The sequence below is a fragment of the Panthera tigris genome, chromosome F3 (genome assembly GCF_018350195.1).
Source record: "Panthera tigris isolate Pti1 chromosome F3, P.tigris_Pti1_mat1.1, whole genome shotgun sequence".
Taxonomy (NCBI): Eukaryota; Metazoa; Chordata; class Mammalia; order Carnivora; family Felidae; genus Panthera; species Panthera tigris.
In genome coordinates this window covers 18,686,042-18,710,268 of record NC_056678.1, presented here as the reverse complement: position 1 = coordinate 18,710,268, position 24,227 = coordinate 18,686,042, and the positions used below count along the sequence as shown (strand labels likewise).

Genomic DNA, 24,227 nt, shown 5'->3' with positions numbered 1-24,227 from the left:
TGCTGACAGCTCAGAGCCTGGAGCTTGCTTCAGAGTCTGTGTCTCCCTCTTTCTCTGCCCCTCCCCTGCTCACGCTCTGTCTTTCTCTCTCTCAAAAATAAATAAACATAAAGAAAAAACCAATCTCAGGGGGCGCCTGGGTGGTCCAGTCAGTTGAGTGTCCAACTTCGCTCAGGTCATGATCTCATGGTTCATGAGTTGGAGCCCCACGTTGGGCTCTGCGCTGACAGTTCAGAGCCTGGAGCCTGCTTCGGATTCTGTGTCTCCTTCTCTCTCTGCCCCTCTGTCGTATCTGATGGTTAGGTGTGCTTGAGAAAAATGCAGCATGCCACACCCACCTCCTGCAGATTGACTGGCCGAAGAACTATAGCTTCTGAAAAGCCTTGCAGCAATTTTGTTGAACCCTTTACTTCCCAAACTTGTTTGAACACAGAACCTGTTTGGGGTAGAATACCTTTCGACGTAAGGAATACTGGATTCCTTAGAGTACAATTCATACAAAGTACCAAAGACAAAGCAAACTCTCAAGTAACAGTTACTTTCTACCCATACATATGGTCAGTCCATCTCAAGTCCTCTTGGGATCTCCTCCAGTGGTAGAAGAAAGGGGTTATAACTGAATAGAAATAAGATTACAGGAAGAAGGGCTGGCAAAAATAGGAAGGAGGGGTGGCTGGGAGTGTGCTTCTGGGAGCACTGGATGAGGATGAGAGTGGTCATTGTACTAGTGGGTGTCTCATCATCCTCCAGAAGTTTCTGCCTCAACCCCAAATGAGATATTTCCCAATATAGGAATATTCTCCTTTCAATAAACCAGCTTATTTGTAAGACGAGGAAGAAGCATAAAAATGCAAGTTCTTACCATGCTCAGCAAATCTCCTCCACACCAATGACAGTGGTGAGGGTTTTCTGCCATAGCACTCTTAATGCACATTAAGGACAGTGTAGACTTAACCAGGCAACACTTAAATTTTAATTAAAAACATAAATCTTTTATGTTCTATTTTTTTTTTTACTGTTCTATTTTTTTACTCCAGAAAGATGAGACTTTCGCCCCCAAATCATTGTATGGAACGCACAGTAATAAGTTCAGTTGCTATGTGTGTGTCAGGTAGAATGTTATATATTCTAATTTAGAAGTAAGTGCTGTGTGCACCAATACATGTTGAGGGAAAAGCCCGGGATCCTCTTACAGTAATTCTGCTCGCTAGAGCCTGAGGTTAGGAAATCACGCCGGACCAGAACTTAAGAAATTTGGAAGGTGGTCCTGACCCTGAGTAGTGTATGACCTTGGCTCTGCTCCTTCATCTTTCCCAAGGTTAGCTGCAAAATGAGGGGGCTAGCCATGTTTCTCACCTAGAGTCCCTCTCATCTCGTGCCTCTAAGAGCTAACATTCGGGACTGTGTCGGCAATCATAAATACCACGTGAAGAAAAACTTGGGTTATCACGACTGTCACCCCCTTGGCCTCGTAACCTGTGTTCCAAGACTCCCCGCCTCTCGGGAGCCTGAGGGGAAGGAGAAAGCTAGGCATGAGCAACCACAGACATTCTACTCAGATCTGCTAGACCTTCAAGGGATCCAGGTTCACCACCTGCTCATCCTCACGCCCTCTCCTTCCCGTCCCATGTGCAGGGGGTCCCACACGCTTCTTCTAGTCAACCTTTATTCCAACTAAAACACACTTGTGAAATTATTAAGGGAGTAGGTTTTAATCATACAATCATACACCCATCTGGGGAGGAGGGGAGAGACTTTATTTCATGGTTTAGTTTATAAAAGTTCTTTCATGTGTTGATAAAAATCACACACACACACACACACACACACACACACACACACACATTCACACCAAAGCCTGAGTGAGACATAAAGACTGGCTGCCCAAAATCTAAAAAGAAGAATGGGAGAACTTCTTTTCATTAAGAAGGAATGAGACCTGATTAATAATAAATAAAAACAGAGTCCCTCAAATGACAAGCCCTTCCTGCCCTCTATTAGTTGGATCTGACAGAGGAGAGTCTGAGGAGCCGTGAATTCCCACCCGCTGGGGGAAACCTGTAATCCTTTTCCAGGAGCAACTTAATAGGAATAATAAAAAGATACTACCAAGTGCTACTTTCCAGTTCCTATTCTATGTTAATATTCACACAAAGCAGCAGCATCTTCTGATGCGCCTATCTGTGCCCCACACTTTCCTGCCTTTCCATTACTGTCATGGGTCAGACTTGACCCAGTGGGTACCGGGGGGTCCTCACAGCACTTCCCAGAAGCCTCTCACACAAGATGGCCTTTGGAGTGACGTGGGCTCCTTCTTTGGCTGTGGACACTCACTGGAAATGTATCGATCCTTATCTTTGGGAATACTCCTTAAAAGCTCTCCAGGCTATTTCCTGATCTGTTTCATGGTAATATGAGAGTTCTTAACTCAAAGGGTTGTTACGGAGATTAAAACAGTGATGTGGATAAATAAGCATTTAGCTGATTTTCTGAAACAAAGTAACCCCAACTGTATTTTAGACCATTTGTCAATATTACTGTAATTATATAAGGCAGCCTGGCCACACAGGCTTACCTGCCCCCACCTTTTGTTGGCTTCCTCCTAACCATCTTCATTCATCAAGAAACTGGGATGGCGTCTGACCACAAACAGAGCAGGCTTTCCAGAGTGAAAACTGCCATCGCCAGGCAAGGCAGACAAGCATCTCTCCACGAGAGGAGCTCTGATCTGCCCCTAGGCTGCTCACACTTTTTCCATGTTGTTCGGGTTCTGACATCCATGGGCACCCAGGAGACAGATGAGATTTGGACAGAGTTGTGAATAAACAAGTGCCCATTCGATTCACACACAACACACGGACATTCAAAAATTTTTTGCAATAGCCTAAACTTAGTCCAATAGTGATTGTGTATGGAAAGGAAGTCTTGCAGATTGGACTGTTCCTTTTAATTACTCATAGACCTTGCTGGGAGGTCAGATTTACCCAAGACACCTTTTTTCTGTATTTCCAATAATCTATTCCTTCCTACTTCCCTAGTTATACAGAATATAATTATCATTTCTTATACTCAAAACCACTGCTCAGTTTTGTTTCTCCTCAAATGAGGGATAAAATATGGTGATAGAATAGGGGGATGGGATTTCCTTCCCTACAACTGAATCCCTTTCTTTGTGTTCTCAGCTTTTTTAAAAATTGTTTTTTTAAAAAAAAAATTGTTTTTAATGTTTATTTATTTTTGAGACAGAAAGAAAGAGAGTGTGTGCACGCAAATGGGTGGGGGGGGGGGGCCAGCGGGGAGCAGAGGGAGAGGGAGACACAGAAACCGAAGCAGGCTCCAGGCTCTGAGCTGTCAGCACAGAGCCTCACGCGGGGCTCAAACTCACGAACTGTGAGATCATGAGCTGAGTCAAAGTCCAACGTTTAACTGACTGAGCCACCCAGGCATCCCTGTGTTCTCAGCTTTTATTTGCTACCTGGAAACAGGAAGTAGAAGAAAGACATGACAATATATATTTTCAACAATATCTTGGTTCTTCAAACTTTACTCTAAGACACTATCAGACTCTAACTTCATTCACCTCCCCAACACTTGTTTTGAAAGGCTGCTTAGGAGATGACAAAACCCAGGAGTACCCACTCAAGGGAAACTTTGAAGCGACAGTGTGAATGGAGGGCAACATTTTGGAAGTACTCACATTTTACCCCAGTGGCTCCTGGTCTCTTAGTCCATTGCCAATTCAAGAGGTCAGGCTCTTCTACATTCAGCCATTACCTCCCTAGGAGGTAGAAGATGGAGTGAAAAGCAAAAAAAAAAAAAAAAAAAAAGGAAGCCCTTTTCTGTCTGTGAGATTTTCAAAGTGTATGCCATTTGGGCCCTGAGGAGATTCAGGGTTTAGCCAACATGGTAAGTGAACGAGGGTAGTGATCCTTGCCTCACATTACCAATGCCGTCACCACCATGTTAGCCCAGAACAATTTTTTTTTTAACTAGCAGAGGAGAAAAGAGATAAAAGGGAAATAATGGGACTGTACAGATGGTGGTGGGTCCGGATAAAGTGGACTGTATTCTATATTTCAAGACCCCAGTGAAAGGATTCAAAATAGGTGCATAGAGCTGACAGCAGGGGATCTTGCCTTATTCCAGTAACGGATTCCTGAGCAAGTGCCCCAGTTCTAGAGAAAAGTGGCTAAGAGGGAAGAGGGACAGAGAACCTCCACAGAGAGCCCCTGAAGGTGGGGCCTTGTGATGGAAACAACAGTCATCTCATGTGACCAGCATCACCTGATAATTATTAAGGACAAAATGCATTCTTTCCCCTATGACCTTGGCATTTGTAAGCCATCTCTAAAGACAGACACAGCCTCAGGCAAAAAAAAAAACAAAAAAAAAAAAAAACAAACTCAATTGACTAAGAGTAAATGTCTACTACCCAGCTAAGTAGGGGCTCAAAATAGAAATTAAGTTCAATTATAGAAGAATAAATAAAAGTTACATTTCTTGCATACATGAATGTATATATTGAGCCTTGAAGTCAATCCATGCCAGCACCACTAACTTGTGTATAGAACATAACATGAAAGGGGCTCCCTCGATGTAGCAACTGGTGGCCATATGTGGCACAGCTGTTGCTTAATGGACTGACAGGGAAGCACAAATACGTTCTTAGAAGACCTTTCAGCCTTGATTATAAGGGACAAGCTAAAACAATAAGAAAGGGCTGTTGTGTGGTCCAGGGGATGGTGCAGGGGAAGAAAAAAAGAGCAGTCGCTGATTAAAAGATGAAATCTCAGCAGTAGAGAGCCCAAGTCCCAAGGTGATGCTGCATTTCCAAGTTCCAACTGGCTTTTCTCGGCTTTGGCACAAGACCGCCAGAGTGGCACATGGTAAAGAGAAGGATTCCCAAAGCTACTTCTATTAAAAAAGAAGAAGAAGGAGAAGGAGAAGGAGAAGGAGAAGGAGAAGGAGAAAGAAGGAGAAGGAGAAGGAGAAGGAGAAGAAGGAGAAGGAGAAGAAGAAAACAACTCAGGCAGTTTGAGTAAAGGACATGAGTTGAAACGACTTGAAAACAGTTCTGTAAAATTTTTAGGGCTGAATGTTATATGGCCATAAAACAAGGAGGTTGAGGGCTAGTCTGCAGGTGCTTCCATAATTACTTCCAGTTACTGGCTGAACCACAGTCCTCCAAACACACTCTCCACAACAAGGGACAAAGTTACCAAAGTATGCCTCAGGGTGGAGGAAAAAGCACTTCAGGGCAGGGCAAGGGAAGAAGTCGGAGGCAGATGGACAGACAAAGGGAGAGAAAGAAAGGGAGGTTAAAAAAAAAAAAAAAGAGGTCATGGAAGCTAGAAAAAGAAGCAAGCTTTTAACAAAACCAGCCCAGAATCCATCCATCTCCAAATCTTGTATCAGCTTCTTAGTTTTACAGCCTGTGGTCTCCTTAGAAGGAAGTCCTTGTTCTGGGCAAGACTGAACCAAGACAGGGGCACCTGGGTGGCACAGTCAGTTAAGCGTCCAACTCTTGATTCTGGCTCCGGTCGTGATCTCACAGTTTGTGAGTTTGAGCCCCACATCAGGCTCTGTGCTCATCAGCACAGATTGGGATTCTCTCTCTCTCCCTCTCTCTCTGCTCCTCCCCCTCTTGCTCTCTATCTCTCTCTCAAAATAAATAAAAATAAACTTAAGAAAAGACTGAACCAAGACAAGAATGTGTAGAGGGTGAAGATTGTACAGTCTGATGTCACTTTCTGTCCTCTTTTATAGTCTCTCAGCCCACTCCTATTTTCAAGTGTCAAGCACTCAGGGGTCTTTAGCCACCTCCACACCATGGGAGAAAAGTAATCTGATTCATAATAGCTGGAAGAGGTCATTACCCAGGCACTGGAGACAGTCTGTTAATCCTTTCCTTGCTTATGGATATGGTAGTGTTACACACACACACACACACACACACACACATGCACACACACACTCACACCAGAATTTTAGGCACCACAAAGTATGAATGGGGAAGATATTTTAAAAATTCATTTATTAATTTAGCATTTATTGAGCATCTGTTCTATGTCAGATACTGTTCTGGACACGAAGGGTCCAATAATGACTAGGACATGTTTTAAAAGAGGAGACCTTTCAAGTAGTCACAAAAAAAGGTGATTGTTTACTCCACCTACTTATAAATGCATGAACCTACCTTTGGAGCGCCTCAATTTCAGGGCATGAAATTCATATCCTAGGTCAATTTTATCTAAAGTCTTCAACATCCAAGAATGCTCCCAATGTTCAAAACCCCAAGGCACCCAGAATAATCCCATTTGCTGAATATCATCTTCTGACAATTAAATTATCTATAATAGCAGCCAGTGGGTAATTCCTAGGGACGGTCCTCATCTTGTTCCCGTCATGTGGCCCCGACTCATGAATGATTCTAGAATCCCTCATATTTACATGAGCTCTCCAGTTTAGGTCTCTCGTTTATTCTCTGTCTCCAGGGAAAATCATCCCGCTTTGGCACCGTAAAGAGAGGAGCAGCGGACTGGGGACAAGATCTGTTCCACTCTGGCCTGGCCATGTAACGACTACTTGCACCAGCGTGCTCCTCGTTACCTTCTGTAGACTCTTCAGCCCCTCCCTCCCACTCTGCTGTCGGCCCCTGCACTCCACAGAAGCAGTCTGGCCAAGATTTCCAGACTGCCACGTGTCAAATCCATGGCTATTTCTCAGCACCTGCTACCTCACCCACACGGTGCGTGAATGTGTCACAACTGATGTAACACGCTAATCTCAGGGTCCAACAGTTTGGTTGGGAGCATGCTGAGGTTTGCCCTGGGGACTCCTAAGTTCTGGTTGGGGGAGAGATATCACACCTCTGAGCAAGTTTCTGCTGCTTTCACCTTCCCCTGCCCCCCATGGTGCTGTTACTTTGCCTTTCCCCAGATAGCTGCCACATCTGCATGACCTTGGTTTTTGCTGTTTAGTTTTGTCACATTTTTTAATGGTAATTTATTTTTAAGAGAGAGAGAGAGAGAGAGAGAGAGAGAGAGAGAGAGAGTGCAAGAGGGGGATGGGACAGAGAAAGAGAGGGGGACACAGAATCTGAAGCAGGCTCCAGGCTCTGAGCTGTCAGCACAGAGCCGAATGCGGGGCTCAAACTCACGAACCGTGAGATCATGACCTGAGCCGAAGTCAGATGTTTAACAGACTGAGCCACCCAGGCGCCCCTGCATCACCTTGTGCCAGCTCTGGCTCTCTCCTCCAGTCCACCGGGCCCCAGAGGAGCCAATACCTTTCCCGGGCACCAAAAATCTCCAGGTTGAAGGTGAGGTGGTAGACTGAGGCCACAACTAGAAAGGGTAATCACAGACACGTGGTATTCGGAGCATCTACTACTCTTGCTGCTGCTACTAATGGAGCTAACAGTTATTGAGGCCCTACTACGTGCCAGGTTCTCTTCCTTGTGCTTATCGTCCCCATTTTATACATAGGAAAGGAAGGCTCAGAGAAGTGACTTGCTCGAGATTCCATTTGTTCTTATCGAAGGGAGGCCATAGCCCACCCTATTATTTATTCAAAGACTTTTTCTACATGACCTGAAGACCCGATAGGTTTACACCCTCATCAGGAGCCAGGTTCAAGTTCCCTCCCACTCAGTTCCAGGGTCTCCTGGACACTGGGGCATGTTGCTAGTGATCTGATCAGGATTTCAGAGTGTTCTTTGGCCGTACGGGCACCACCTAGAACAATTAGAAAGATGACTGGCCCAGAAAACTCTGAAGTGTCTAACTTCTGTGCCAGAGAGCGACAGATTCTCCTCTCTAACCTGGCCAAAATGACTTGTACTGACTTCATTTCTCTGCAGCAGCTGCATCTGTGGCCCACACAGGACTTTCTCAAAGCTCTGTCTTTAGGTAGCTGGTATAGCCCTGAATCCAGCTCCTCCTCTTGCTTCTGTGAAAGTGCCTTCATAGTCAGATTGCAGAGACCCCAAACTCAACATATCCAAACCAAACCAGCTCCCCATGTGCTCCTTCTCTTCCTGTATTTTCTACCTTGGCACCACTATGCACTCAGTCAATCAAACAGAGTTCCTTTTTTTCCCATCTATTTATGTTAACAAGTTCCTCAGCACTCAGAGCTATCAAAGAAAACAAAAGGCAATGTATAACTGGTGCTGAATCTTGTTACCCTGTAGCAATAACTACTATTCATCCACAGAGACAAGAACTAATTTGAGGAACAAAAGCCACATTTTTCTCATTAAAATAGGCATTTCTCTTTTTGTTTGCTAGTTATTAATCAACATTTTAAAACAGTGTTTTGATCAATTTTGGACAAGTAATCATTTCAAAAGATGACTCACTGAGAAGAAATCTTTTGACACTTTATAACTTATGATCAGTATCAATGTTAATATCCTGTTTGTGTTCCTGCACTACAGTTTTGCTGATGTTACTGCTGGAGGACAATGGGTAAAGGGTACGTAGAATCTTTTGGTACCGTATTTTAGAACATATGTGGACATGCAATTATATCGAAATAAAAAGTTTAATTGAAACATTATCACAAAAGAGTTGTTTTATTTATTTAAAATATGTTTTTGGGGGCTCCTGGGTGGCTCCGTCGGTTAAGCGTCTGACTTCAGCTCAGGTCATGATCTCACATTCCGTGAGTTCAAGCCCCGCGTCGAGCTCTGTGCTGACAGCTCAGAGCTTCGAGCCTGCTCAGATTCTGTGTCTCCTTCTCTTTCTCTGTCCCACCCCCCATCCTTGCACTGTCTCTCTCGCTGTTAAAAATAAATAAACATAATAAAAATAAATAAAATAAAATATGTTTTTGGCAGAGAAATAGATGACTCACTAAAGACTTTTAAAAACATGTATATGCTACGTTAGTGTGAAGTTCTACAGGAGAAATGGAACGGAAACACAAATTCAAAGAGAAAAAAAGTACAATGAATCACTTGCCAGTGTTAAAAAAAAAAAAAAAGTGCATGGCCATGAATTTGTGAATGATGGTAATTATCAAATCATTATGTGACCAAAGATTCACTTAGGAGAGTACATTTAAATTTTATTTTAAAACGTCAATAATTTAAAATAATATGGCAGGAGTTATTTTCTTTGCCGCTATTTAAGCTTCTAATTATATTTTTAGATGTTGCTTTTCGACAGCAAAAGTAAGTTGGGAAGGCACTGCTCTAGCCATCCCAAGTACATTCCACTCCTCGGCACGCCCAGGTTTTGAACGGCCTGAACCTTGGTATCCCTCAGCTCCTTTAGCCCGGAATTCGGTCTCATGGTCTGCCAAGCCAACTATGGCTCCTCTTTCAACTGTCCTCTCAAGCCTCCACCCCTCTGGGAGTTCTTCCCTGATGCTCTGAGCACAGTTAGGCACTTTCTCTCCCTGTTCCTACCTGACCTCACGTTAGGTGCCATCCCACCATAGCGGAAGTGTGTTATTTGTATGTCTGCCTCGCCGTTACGCAGCGCAAACCTTTAGGGTGAACTCATTTTATTGTTGTAACTCTATTGCCACAGACCGATTCGACAGCTTTTCTTTGAATAAATGATTATGAGAACGGTATGGCGAGCTTACAAAAAGGCTGGTTTACTGTAAATTTAAGTCTCCTGCCTTTGAAGATATACTTTCGGTTCAAGTGCTGCGTACTAAGGCTAAAGATGTCCAACTACCGAACGTTAGAGCTCAAGGGGATCTCATTCATTTATTTATTTATTAAAGAATTCTACCCTGCGTTACCACAGTCTTAAAAGCACAAAATTTTGCTAGAAGTCAGAAATGCTGTGGATGGAAAAGCACAAGCATGCAGTACATCGGTCTTTGTGCATACCGACTTAAGGCGTTGGTAGTCAGAAACTAGATTCAGTCTTCAAAACTCTCAGGCTAGTGTACTTATCTGCCGACCCTCAAAATGCAGGGTTCTTGAATGTTGACACAGACAATCTTAATCTTGAGTCTTGGAAAGACCCTATTTAGAAAATCCTAATGTCTTCCTCTATCACGTAATGCTACACCTGCTCTACCCCTGAGTCATGTCAATATGGTTCCTTTGTTCAGTCACAGTTATGACCGTACCAGAAATAAATAAGAACGTGAGCAACTTCATATTGAGCCAGGCCTTTCAGCTGTTCAGTCTAGTCTTCTACTTTTGAAAAGCACATTCAGGAACATGTTATAGAACAGTTATTCCTCAGGGGTTTAAGAATAAAATATAAATATGTCTAGCTTCTTTTGCAATTCGTTATGAGCCAGTGACTCATGAGACAATTTCAACTCTTCTTGAAACCACTTCAATTTCATACCTTCACTCACTTATTCATTCATCCCTTCATTCAGTGAGCCTTCGCAGAGCACATAGAGGTCATAGAACTTACTCGGATTTCACCAGTTGTAACGATCACTTGTGTGTGTATGTGTGTGTCTTGCGGTTCTTCGCAATTTTATCACACGTATACCTTGAACTACCACCGCATTCCATCACCATTAAGAATCTCTCCTGCTATCCTTCATGTCACACCCATCCTACGTCCCTCTCCCCATACCCCGATCCCAGCCCCTGGCAACCACTAACTTGTTATTTCCATAATTTCCTCATTTTGAGGCTACTACATAGAATTTTGAGAATGCCACCTAAATCATACAGCATGTAACTTGTGAGATTTTTTTTTCATTCAGCATAATATCCTTGAGATGCATCTAAGTTGTTGTATGTATTCATGCTTTTTTCCTTTTTTAAACGTTTTTATTTTTTGAGAGAGAGAGAGACAGAGCGTGAGTGGGGGAGGGGCAGAGAGAGAGGGAGACCCAGCATCCGAAGCAGGCTCCAGGCTCTGAGCTGCCAGCACAGAGCCCGACGCGGGGCTTGAACCCACGAACCGTGAGATCATGACCTGAGCCAAAGTCAGCCGCTTAACCGACTGAGTCACCCAGGTGCCTCCCCACTCTGTTCCTTTTTAGTGCTGGGTAGTATTCCATTGTATGGACGTACCACACTTCGCTCAGGCAGTTAGCATGGAAGGACATGTTTGTCTTCTCCAGTTCTTAGGCTCTTACAAATAAAGGTGCCATGAAGACTGATGTACAGATTTTTGAGTGGACGTATGTTTTGATTTATCAGGGATCAATGTCCAAGAGTCCAGCTGCTGGATCATGGGGTAAGTATAGGTTTAGTTTTATAAGAAATTGCCAAAGTACTCTCCAGAGTGGCTGTGCCATTTTACTTTCCCACCAGCAATGTATGAGAGATCTGGTTTCTCTGCATCCCCACCAGCATTTAGTATTATCACTGTTCTTTATTTTAGCTCTTCTAAAAAGTGTGTTATGATACCTCACTATGGTTTTAATTTGCATTTCCCTAATGGCTAATAATTCTGAACATCTTTCCATGTGCTTATTTTCTTTGGTAAAATGTCTGTTCATGTCTTTGCCCATTTTCTTTTTTTTTTATGTTTATTTATTTATTTTATGAGAGAGAGAGAGAGAGGGAGGGAGAGGGAGAGGGAGAGGGAGGAGCAGAGAGACAGGAAGAGAGAGAACTCCAAGCAGGCCCCACCCCCACCCCACTGTCAGCACAGAGCCCAACATGGGGCTCAGTCCCACAAACCATGAGATCATGACCTGAGCTGAAATCAAGAGTTGGACACTTAACTGACTGAGCCACCCAGGTGCCCTGAATGTCTCTGCCCATTTTCTAACTGGAATATCTTACTAGTGAATTTTGAAATTCTTTATATATCCTAGATACAGATTTTTTAGGAGATGTGTGGTCTTCAAATATTGTCTCCAAGTCTGCCATTTCTTTGTTCATCTTAACAAAGTGTTTCTCAGAGAAAATTTTTTAAGTTTTAAGTCCAATTTATCAGTTTTTATTATTATGGACCATGCTTTGAGTGCATATGTAAGCACTCTTCATCTAGCCCTGCCCTGAAGATTTTCTCTTATGTTTTCTTTTAAAAGCTCTATAGGTTTGTTTTTTATATTTAAATCTCTGATCTATGTTCAGTTAATTTTTTACAAGGTGTGAGATTCATATTGAAATTCAATTTTTTTTGGCCCATGAATGCCCAATTGCTGTAACGTCATTTGCTGAAAATACCTATTGGCTATTGATGTCTGTAGCATATATAAAAATATTACCTCTTTCATGTCTCATAGTGGCAATATATTCTTTCTCTCTCGTGTTTTATTTTTTGATCAGTTTTTCTTGGCCCCTCCCCTAAAAAACTGAACTTTTTTCTAAGTAATGTTTACTTTCTTTTTATTTCTTCTCTTTTTCGTTATTCTTTTTATTACTTCCTCTGTCTTCATTTTTTATTTAATATGTTTTCTTTGCTCGTTTCTTGAGATGGATAGCTTCGATTTTTCCTTTTCTAATGTATAAAGCTACAGATTTCACTCTACTTACAGCTTCTTGTATATACCACAAGTTTTGATACGCCCTATTGTCATAATCATTTTAAAATATGTTCCTATTTCCCTTACAATTTATTCTTTGAACCATGAGGTAATTAGAAGTTTATTACATAGTTTCCAAATATTTGGAGACTTTCTAGTTTTTTGTTGGTTTTTTTTTGTTATTGACTTCTAGCTTCTTTCCAGTGATATGAGATAGCAAAGACTTCCTGATGGCAATTCTCTGTAGTTTACTTTTTGGCCCTTGGTAAATTTTCCATGACACATGAGAACCACGTATATTCTTCACTGTTTAAATACACTTTCCTAATTTTGTTAACTAAGTCATTTATTTATCATTTTTCAAATATTCTAGACCTCTACTAAATATTTATTTACTATTTTCTGAGAAAATTGCTTTTAAAACACCAACTATGATCTTGGATTTGTCTATTTTCTTTTTCTTTTTGTCAAATTTTGCTTTACATATTTTTGGGCATGTTATTGGATGTACAAATTTATCACAGTTATATTTTCTAATTGAATTTACTTTTTCATCATTATAAAGTATTCCTACTTATCTCTGGTAATATGTACTACCTTAAAGTTTACTTTATCTGATATAAGAAAGCTATACTGACTTTCTTTGGACTAGTATCTTCATTATACATATATTCTCATCCTTATACTTTCAGTCTTTTTGTGTTCTCATGTTTAAGAAATGTCTCTTACAAGCACCACATGGTTGGGTTTTGTTTTCAATCTGACAATTTTTTGACTTTAAAGTGGTATTGTTTACAGGGGCCTGGGTGGCTCAGTCGGTTGAGCATATTACTCTTGATTTCTGCTCAGGTCGTGATCTCATGGTCGTGAGATCGAGTCCCACGTCGGCTCCACACTGAGCATGGAGGCTGCTTAAGAGACTCCCTCTCCCTCTGCCCCTCCCCCACTCGTGCTTCCTCTCTCTCCCTCTCTCTCTCGCTCAATAAATTTAAAAAAAATTAAAACATATGGGTATCTCAAAACATTTCATGGGACATCTTATTTAAAAAAATGATATGTTTTTTCCATTTGCATTCAACATTACTAATACATTAGGTCTTAATCAATATCTTACTTTTTGTTTCTATTTGTTCTGTTATTTATTCCTATTTTCTCTCCTTTTGTTGCCTTTTCTGGGTCAATTCATGGCTTGCTGGTTTAACTTGTAAAAGATTATTTGTCTTTTAATGGTCACCCTAAAGGTAACAACATGCATTTTTTACTTATTACTATCTAAAATTACTAAAATCAGTATTTTTCTAGATACAGGCAAGGAAAGCACCTTAAGTTCTTTAACTTCATTTATTTTCTGTCTTTTGTGTGGTTGTTGTTATCTTTTGATTCTACCCATATTTTAAACCAAAAACACATTTTTATTATTACCTTTAATATTTGTATCCTTTCTAATATCATTCATTCCATTTTATATGTCTCTACTTCCCATCTGGGGTCATTTTCTTTCTGCTTGCATAGTTTTCTCCAGTATTATTTTACTGCTGATATCAAATCATCTCAGTTTTTATCTATCTGACTATATTTTAAATTTTTCTTCATTTTAAAAGATATTTTTGCTGAATACAGTATTCTAAGTTGACAGTTATTTTCTTTTAGCACCTAAGAAATTATATCTGCTCTCTGATGACCCCCATAGTTTCTGTTGAAAAGTCAGCATATGAATGTCACGGTTTCTCCTTTTAAAGTAATGTACCTTTTTTCTCTAGCTACTTCTGAGGGGTTTTTGCTCTGTTTTTGGTTGGTAAGTACTTTTGCTATAATGGATCTAGTTGTTATTTTCTCTCTATTTCATCCTTCTTGGGGTTTGTAAAACATTTTGAATCTGTGGTTTGATATCTTCTGTCACTTTACAAAAGTCGCAGCCATTATCTCCTTGGTATTTTTTTGACCCGATAGCTTTCTTTTTCTTCCAGATCTCCAATTTACATTAGAAAATTTCCATCAGGTCTCACATGTCTCAAGTTATTTTCTATATTTTTCCAAGACTTTTTCTCCCTGAGCTTCAGTATGAATGTTTTCTACAATCTTTTAGTTCTTTTATTCTCTCCCTTACTCACAAACCTATTAATTTCCTAATTTCAATCTATACCTTTGTTCTAAAATTTCCATTTAATTCATTATTATTCATTCCAGTTCTCTGAATATACTCTCCATTTTAAATACATTTTTAACATATTAATATAATTATCTTAAAGCCAATATCCAATAACTGCAGTATTTGGGTAATCTGTGAGTCTGTATTTATTAATGATTGCTTATTTACCATCATTTGGTCATGTCTCTTGGCATAACTGATAATTTTTTATTGATTGCTGGATACTGTGCATAACAACTTGTAGAAGCTCTTCATGATGCTGTCTTCCTCTAGAGTATATTCAATTTTCTTTTGCTAGGCATTTAAATATAAGCAAATGACTTTCTTTCATGCAGAGATTTAAGAGTGTTCCAGGCTGGATTTTAAGCTTTGTATTATATGGGCCCTTTCTGTCCCTCAGGGCCCCTCCTCCTTGACAGGGAGGGCCTCAGCTCCAATTTTTTTCTCCCCTCTACTATGAGACTCCTGAAACCATTGTTTGGTTTTTTAATCTCTTAGAAGTTATTTTATATTTGTTTTCTTGGCCACTAGCCCTAAGAATGCGTGGGTTAGTAGTTAGCAGATATTTTAAAAGAAAATTCTGAGCAGAACATCAGGCTCTTTTTTGGGATTTCTATTTCGTCTACGGCCATACCACCCTGAACGCGCCTGATCTTGTCTGATCTCGGAAGCTAAGCAGGGTCGGGCCTGGTTAGTACTTGGATGGGATTTCTATTTCTATGGGAGTCTCGGATGACTTAGAAGGCCTGACCTCCAATTTTTGTCTCCCCAGTAGTGAGATTTCATCAGGCTCTAGCTGCTCTCTGCTCTGCCTCTATTCCTTTCACTGAGAATTTGGCAATTTCCCTGAATGGAAAAAAACAACTGAGTTACATACAGATCTCACTTTAATGCATTTTCTTCTCACTGGGATTGGGCCTTCATCCTTGTTGTCTTGGCTGTTGTCTGATGTCTTCAAATAACTTTTTTTTAAATTTTATCCATTTTTATAGTTAAATGAATCTTGTCAATGGCTCAGCTCCAATAAAGTTAGAAAACATTCGGTGGTCTGCTCCCAGCCCAGTGATTCTTATCAGGAGTCCAAGACTTGTCTCCATAATGGCCAGACAGATCACTTCTAAAGGTTTTTAAACACATAGATTCAGTTCCCAATGATAGATCTGGGAATCATGAAAACTACTGCCAGGTAAACCTTGCCGTCAGGACTCTCTCACATATACACCAAAAATGTTAAACATTGGCAAATCAGGTGTGCACTAACTTGGGGATACTTTTTTGCAGTGTTGTGTGTTCCTCTGAACTCACTATTATTAAATGCATTATTGGAATATGACCCTCTAGCCTACCATGAAGGCTAGAATGACACATTTGCTTTCATCTAGAAAGCACTAACCCCACAAGTTTCTGATTTCTCATGTACCCTGAGCTGCAAATATAAAATTTAGTGGTACAAGGATTGCAGAGCCCTAAAACTGTATCGGATACCACAGAGTCAATGAAACCCAACATACTAACACAGCATTCAGTTTGGACCACCCCATGTTTAATTTTTTATTGTCTCCTCCTTTGCTTGAGATATGTACCCCTTCTAGATGTTGACCTGATTCACTCCAGAGATCTTCACGTTCTGGTTTCCCCCTGAGCAGCAAACAATATTTTTTCATCTATTGCTAACCTACTTCTCGTCTTCCACCTTCCCCAATCCACAATACTAGCTGTCCTTTGACAACTTGCTCATATTTTCTTTAATTATCAGTTCAACCTGTTTTGGACTCTACTTCACAATGACCCAATCATACATGGATTTCACATCTACAGCATTATGTGATCTTCCTTCAATTTATTTCTCTCTGCCTCATAAATGATTACTAAGAAGATTAACTTCACATAACCTATTTCAAGTCATTTATAAAATGGTTTCTAGTCTCTACAGTCATTCTCTTTCTGACATGAAAGATGCCTCCCAGTTATGGTAATGCAGTTTTAAAATAAATTTTGGTAGAATCCCACTCAAGACTCTACATATAAATTTTATTGTGTAATTCCTTTTTATCCACATTAACTGATTTAATGACTTATTGACTGATCAGTAAGATTTCCTTCATAACAATGATAACACATTGTAACAGGAATTATATTTCTTAAGAATGCAGAGGTTCAAGTGTTAAGGTGTCACCCTTTTCCTAGGTAAGCAGGCAAGTCCCACCGGCCTGAATTTCCCAGGATATCCTCAGGCCCCCCGATCCTGGATCCTTGGATCCCGAGGACCCATACGCACAGCATGCCAGCCTTTCTGCACAGTGATGACTGCAAACCAGGTTTTGCAGTCCAGCCAACTTCTTTGCTAATTTCCCCCTAGAGGCTCTCCAAGATGTAAAACGGATCTTATTACACATCAGCAACTTATTTACCTAGAGATCATATATTTGTCTAGAACATCCTGAGTATTTGCCACTGTTTGCTCTAATACCTCTTTCTTATCTGTGTTAAACATTTTGACAGTTTCTCCCAAAAGCCATCCTCAGCCCAAGGCAGCGAATTCACGGAGTGAATGTATTTTTCTCTTTATTTCTTTTTTCCTCAAACTCGCTTCGCATAGTCCCTTGGGGCCCCCTTAAGTTTTCTGCCATATCTGGTCTTCACTTACCCAGGTGACTGATGGCTTCCTTGTCCCAAGGCCAGGTGGCAGCGCCTGCAAGGTCTTCCCGCACGGAGCTGGCAAAGTAGACATTGAGGAAGTGAGTACTGTTGAGCTGCAGTGCCTCCTTCAGCTCCTTCACACTCATGTATGCCCTGGACAGCACACAAGAGGAGAGCACGTCATGCCGAGGATCAGTACATAGAAAACAGCAGAGCCAGACCGAATCAGACTCTGACACTCCCAGCCAGCATTGCCCTCTGGAGGGGCAGAGGGGCAGAGACCAGGCTGTCATAAAGATCACAAAAAAGGCACTAACACACATTTGGAAGATTTACTCCACGATAAATAACGTGGAGTTATTTTATTATTAGCACGGTATTTTTAGCACTATATTATTTATATGAATATTCAGTGTTTGATGTCATACTCCATTCCCACTCTACATCTAGGTTATTTTTTCAAGATAAATCTAATGATAGTCCTAATTATTTGCCCAGAGGATTAACCCCAGGCCATGGTGAAGTTCCAACTCTCAGTTCCTGGTTCCTTCTGCCACACTGCATGAATGTTACTATGATCAGAGGACCAATTGAATCTCTGTTTCAGTATATGGTGACTTTGGGCCTTATTTAAAAAAAAAAAAACATAATGGTGACTAGGAAACATAAAGTAAAAAGAGAAAAAAGAAAAGATGAGTTATGGGTAGGAAAAGATATCATAAAGTAACTGCAAAGAATGTTAATTGTGTATGTATTTTTCTTTCTAGTCCCTTAATCTGTAGACACGACTCCAACTCCGACTACCTTATGCTACCTAACAAGTATCTTTTCTGGTGGCCTTCAAAGCACTAGGCAATATCATGTTTGCACTTATGCACAGAATTAAAGGTCTACTAAAAACACATGCCGTACGGCCCATAAAAAAGGGAAACAAGCATGCTGTCCCTTTATGAGCTCATACATAGCCAAAGACCTTCATCTTCCTCGCATCAGTGAAACTTTAAACTTACCATAAGCAAACAGACTCACTCAACAGTCTCACTGAAGAGCTATTTTAAGAACAAGCAACTAAAGCAGAGCTCAGTGGCCCTTTGGATCCACTGGATGCTTCCCGTAGTGATCATGGTCTGCCACTCAAAAAGGGGAATGTCCCTATCACAGCTTGAACTGGGCAGACAGCTCCCTCAACATTAGTTGGAAATTTCCTTCACAGATCATGCTTCATTGCTGCCATTCTGCTAGACCAGCTGAAATCTGAAATCCAGAAGCTCATGTTAGGACAGCGTGACCCTTCTTCTCTTGCTTGTTCTGCCTCCCAACCACACTGTTGATGCAATCTATTTAATCCACATGTAGGATATACTGGCAGGGAGTACCCAAGAAATAGAGATCCCAAAGAAGATTGTTTCTGTGTTCTTTGGAACAGAACCAAAAAAAGGGGAATAAGAGTTAAGAAACAAAAAAGAGTTTGCTTTCGAACCACAGATACTTGGGAGAAAACAGATTTAAAAAATACTTTTTCATATTGACTTATAATATCTTGGAAAAATAGTTCTAAGCCCCAAGAAATCATCCAAATTCCATGAGGTGATGTCACATGTGATCAGAGGGATATTCCTTCTGCTGCTTTCCTGGAGACACAATGTTTTTTGGACTGTCGCCTGCTTTTCCCTGGATATTAGTCACATTCTCTTTCCCTTTCTCCTTTATGAAAAATAATGACAATTTCCTGTATTGACAAATTGATGGTTTGGAGCTATGATGACATCAAACAATTCTTCAACATGGGGAAGCAGGGCCAGAAGAAAGGAGCAGAGAGAGCATGAATGCGGAGAGAGAAGGGAAGGGAAGGGAAGGGAAGGGAAGGGAAGGGAAGGGAAGGGATGGGAAGGGAAGGGAACGGAAGGGAAGGGAAGGGAATGGAAGGGAATGGAAGGGAAGGGAAGGAAATAAGATTAGAAAGAATCAGAGACTGAGGCTACACACAGCTCAAGGTACCAAAAAAGACAAGTCACACCCTTTCTCTGTTTCTATTTCAGAGTCCCCATTAAAATTGGGAGTTGGTAACTTGACAGGTTTTTTTTTTCTCTTTTCTCCTCCCTCGCTTTCCCCAAATCCCCCTGCTCCTGGCATGGTTTACTTGGGCTATCTGTGTGTTACTGGCTTCTCTGTCTGCCATTAACCAGCCTTGGCTGCCATCCTTCTGTCCTCCCTCAACCCAGCAGTGGCACTCATTTCCCTTGAGCACACTCCAAGAGGCCTCCTCCTCCACCAGCCTCATTAGCTGGTTCTACTCATCTCCCTTGTTCTTTTTGCCCAATCCTCTCTCAAGCCATAAATTACTCTTCCAGATGAGAGTGTTTATGTCATGCTGGTGGCAAACTGGGTGTGGTTGCCCTGACTCTTGCACTCCACAGAGATATGTGTAGATGGAAATCAGCACATAGAAGGGGGGGGGGGGAATACATTTTAAAAAGCTAGAGACGGTTGGAAATAGTCATTAAATGAACTGGTAGAAGATAATCTTATTTTGTTGGAAACAAAGGTATTTTTTCTAGATTATTGCTTAATCTATAAAGAGTAAAGCTGTAGCTATCAGTGTGTCTGCTTTGCATGTAGGATGCCTTGCCTATAATAACATGTACACCTTTTCAGAACTTAGAGCTAATAAAGATAAACAACTTACTGATGTGACCAGAGCCTGGCTTAAACCTAGGATATGGAAAAATGGACATTACTCTTAAATTCAGAGCGTAACATCTTGCTTTAGAAATGATGTGTTCAGAGAGAGACTTGATATGCAAAATAATTTATTCAAAGAAAGGTCAAAAAATATACATAAATGTCAGAAAAAGCATAAGCTTTTTGAACTGACCAGACTGTGTATGGAAAGGGAGATGAACTGAATTAATCTGCTTAATTTCTGCCAGGATCTCCCTTTGCTCATATTCCCCATACCCTGGACTGAGGTACTCACCATAAAATTCTCTCTGAGGTCTCAGACCAACCAAAGTGAAATTGCGTTTTGATGTTTATAAAAATTGTCTCAGAAACAAGTTCTGCTTGAGGCACACATATCAAGTTGTTCCGCCCACTGCTCAAGTCTGTTATTTCTGACATGGCCCCTGGAAGAATGCATACCCGCCTCACCATTTTATGACAGCGACCTGCTGGTTTGGGATTAACCATTGCCTGCTATCCAGACCTGTATTTCTTTGTCCTCCAGACTTAGTGCATTCATTTGGATCCATGCCGTGGCTCCTCGACTGCTGACTCCCAGCCACACTCCAGTGTCTTGAGAGTACATGCAACCCCAACTTTTGCTTAGTTTCTAAGGAGAAGTGAAAGAATATAAAGCATGCCTATTTGTGCTCTAGCTTAATAGTTGAATAACTGATTCCTTTGTAGACTAACAGAAATAATTTCAAGAATGAAGGCAGAAAGAAGAAAAAGATCACGGGCTGTCTGAAGGACACTGAACTGGCCATCAAAAATTGGCACGTTGAAAAATAAGACATAAATGATGCACGTGTGCCCCGAGATCTCCCACAGCCAGAGCAAGCCCTCTCCAGAGGAAGGCCCTTCTACAGGTGAACAGCAGCCTCCGTGACAACAAAACCGGGTGCTCCCAAGGCCCTTCAGCCAATCAGTGTCATGGCAACAACGGTGCCAAAGTTGGAGTATTTTCGGTTGGTTAGATCAAAACCTTGCTGTCGTTACCGTACACGATGGTTCTCTACCCAGTGTGTGCAGAAGGGTCTGCCACCTCATCTCCCATGCACTTTGCCAACCATGCTTCTCCCTCTTGGTCAACATCACCTTTGGCCTGCTTCCCCAACCCTTTCATTGTGCCCGCACCACGGGGCTTATCAGTCCACAGAGTACCAACTAGTGTTCTCCCAGTGCCCAGTGCAACTCTAAAAACAGTTTTCTCCTTCTCTCAAATTCCCCCTGCCCTTAGGTGCATGGGACTCTACTACATCACCATACACTTTATACTCTTCTTCTCTTCCCACCTTCTGGTTAGTCCATACACATCGAGGGTTTCAGCATCTCACCCAAAGCCTTCTCCTTCCCCACCTCCTATCGTAACCTGAGAAATTTCAACATCTATGTGAAACATCACTGAAAACAGTCTTCTTTTTGACTTCCTTACCTCCAGTTGCCCCCCCTCCCACCTCATTCTCATGGTCACCTTTACTCAGAGTGGTTTTTTATTCCTGGTCTCCTGTAGATCTTTAATTCTACTTGTCTCTACTTAGACTTGTTTATGGTCACTTCCTCTCCAGGAATGATTGGAGATCACGATTCTTCTTTTGTTCCTCCTCTCCCACCAACTTCAATCTCTTAATCCCCTGACTCTTAGTAAATGATCATGCCTCCTTCTTCAATGGTAAAATTGAAGCCATTCATGAACACTAACACACTCACACACACACACACACACACACACACACACACACCCTTCCTTACCTATTTTTATTCCCTTACCTCTGGTTCCACAGGATGAGGTTTCTGAGCAAATAATAGCTAACACCCTCTCTTTTTCCTTCTCCTTTTCCAATTCAAACTTCTTGAAAGAATAATTTCCCAATCTCCCATGGCTTTTTCCCATGTACCCCCTAATCCCATTGTAACCTGGCTTTCATTGGCACCATTTTATCAAAACTGCTTTTGTTAAAGTTGTCAGTGACCTCAGAACTGTCCCTTCCCACAAAATGAGAAAAGTTCAGTCACCTTCTTATGGGAATCCTTTGCTGTATCTTTATATTTACTTACTTCCTGCTTCTTAAAGTTCTCTACCTCCTTTGCTTTTTTTTGCAATGTTCTTTTCTGGCTGTATTCTTGCTTTTGAGACCACTCTCAAAAGGGCTCCTCTTTCCCCCTTCTAATCCTTAAAAGTTATTCCCCAGGGTCCAGTGGTCCTGTTCGGGTACATTCTTTTGTCATGCTCCTTGTTCACTAGTGGAAACTCTTCTACATCTGAACTTGAAAGCATCATCAGTGCTTGGGTAACTCTCAGAGAGGGAGAAAGAGAGAGAGAGAGAGAGAGAGAGAGAGAGAGAGAAATGACTATAGATTAGATTCTTGCTTCTGTTTTAAAGCAGGACATCTCCACCTAGACCATATACAGACATCTTGAGGTCAAAATGTCAATGTGATGGATGGTTCTACCTGAGCACAAAAGAATTCAGATACAGTGAAGCTCAGTAAATCTGAAATAAATAGTGATCTGACCAATGAATCTATGGACATCTTTTCCATGGACAGATATGCAGGAAGGGTTGTTTGGCTAAACACAGAGGAAGTATATGTCTGTGGCCACAGAAAGACAAAAAGGCTAGGACAAGGGAAGGAGCACAATGGCATTTTGTCCCCTACCTAATTTTATAGACTGGATTTTGAGCTCCTCAGGAAAAAACAAACAGCAGTCGTTTCATAAAATCAGTGCAACCCAGGATACACAAGCAATGCTTTCAGGCCTAATAACAAAATGAAGCACCAGTTGAGGATAAGGGACACTCTCTCCATTTCTGGAAAGAATTAAGGGATGTCAGCACCATTCTAGCACTTGAGAGTTTTACAACCTTGGGTTGCACTGGAAGCCAGCTCTCTCAGGAGGCCAGCTTTTCCCTAGAGAAACAGTGAGGGCAAGAGCATCAGCTGGAAACGCTGAGTGTCAGCAGGCAAGGTACATACCATTGCCAGAGTTCAATGGCAAACAGCAGGAGAACCGCAGAAACTGGTGGCCATGAGTGTTTAAGGCACACCCTTCTGGAGACTCCCAGAAATACTACAGAAAGGGAACGTTGTCTGAGGGTAAGATTTTGGTTATATATTGAACTAATGTAATTTGATTGTTAATAGTAGCATGACCTCATTCATGCCCACAGGGCCAAGTGACTACATTTGTCTCTGACACTGAACTCGGTCTTTTTTTTCCACTCCTACTTCTCCAGTGTCTGTCTCTGAATTGGTGCTACTCTTATTACCCTCTCTGTGACACAACTAGAAAACCTAGGATTCCTCTCTCACTCCTCCCTCCCCTCCACTTTACTCTCCTCAATATAATCAGTCACCTGCTAACGAGGCCCAAGGAAAAAGACACCATGATTATTGTTTCTCCTCTGAATGCCATAAAAGAGGCTAGATATATTAGGACATCATCAACTGGGAATATATTTTTTCTTCAGATTCAAATATGAAACACCTGATAATACTTATTACACCCAAAACATTAACTCACTTTTGCTAATTCATATGGGAATGAGTAATACTACTAGAAGAAAAATGGAACTATTATTTAGACACATTGAAGAGTTGGGGCACCTGGGTAGCTCAGTTGCTGATTTTGGCTCAGGTCATGATCTCACAGTTCATAAGTTCGGGCCCCGCCTTGGGCTCTGTGCTGACAGCTCAGAGGCTGAAGCCTGCTTCAGATTCTTTGTCTCCCTCTCTCTCTTCTCTGCCCCTCCCCTGCTTGCAATCTCTCTCTCTCCCTCTCTCTCTCTCTCTCTCTCTCTCTCTCAAAAATAAACATTAAAAAAATTTTTTTAAGAAACATTTAAGTGTTGTAAGACCTTGAGGCTGAAATAAAAGAAGTAACTAGAGATCAAAAGGGTTTGAAGTCCAGGGTCACAGTATCTTCTGTGGCAGGCAGAATAATGTTCCCAAATGGCCACACTCTAATCCTTGGAGCCTAGGGATATGTTACCTTACATGACAAAAAGGGCTTTGCAGAAGTGATTAAAAGGGTTTAAGATGAGAAGATTATTCTGGGTTATCTGAGTTGCCGTGGTTCCAGTTCTTGGTGATCAGCTTGCCTACCTTATCAAGGGAGCCACACCATGAAACTTATTTGGAAGATGAGCACGAAAATACCCAGAGAGCTTGTTAGGTCAGATAAGGGAAAGGAAGAGTGTGATGGAGGAGGTACTCAGTAGAATCAAGAGAAAATGATCAGACCAATGGTCCAAGGAGGTCAGTGTGTCACTATCCTGAGGAGCACGGGCTCTCAAGCCAG

General features: G+C 41.4%; 1 protein-coding gene across 2 annotated transcripts in view; it reads right to left on the bottom strand.

Annotated features, from left to right (window-relative positions):
* The window catches only part of PAPPA2 (pappalysin 2), a 269,050-nt gene that overhangs the window by 152,904 nt on the left and 91,919 nt on the right, over nucleotides 1–24,227 (bottom strand). For both annotated transcript variants that reach the window (XM_042976274.1, XM_042976275.1), the window contains exon 3: nucleotides 17,211–17,356. In XM_042976274.1, the coding sequence (XP_042832208.1) occupies nucleotides 17,211–17,356 (146 nt within the window). The remainder of the gene's footprint in view (nucleotides 1–17,210; nucleotides 17,357–24,227) is intronic.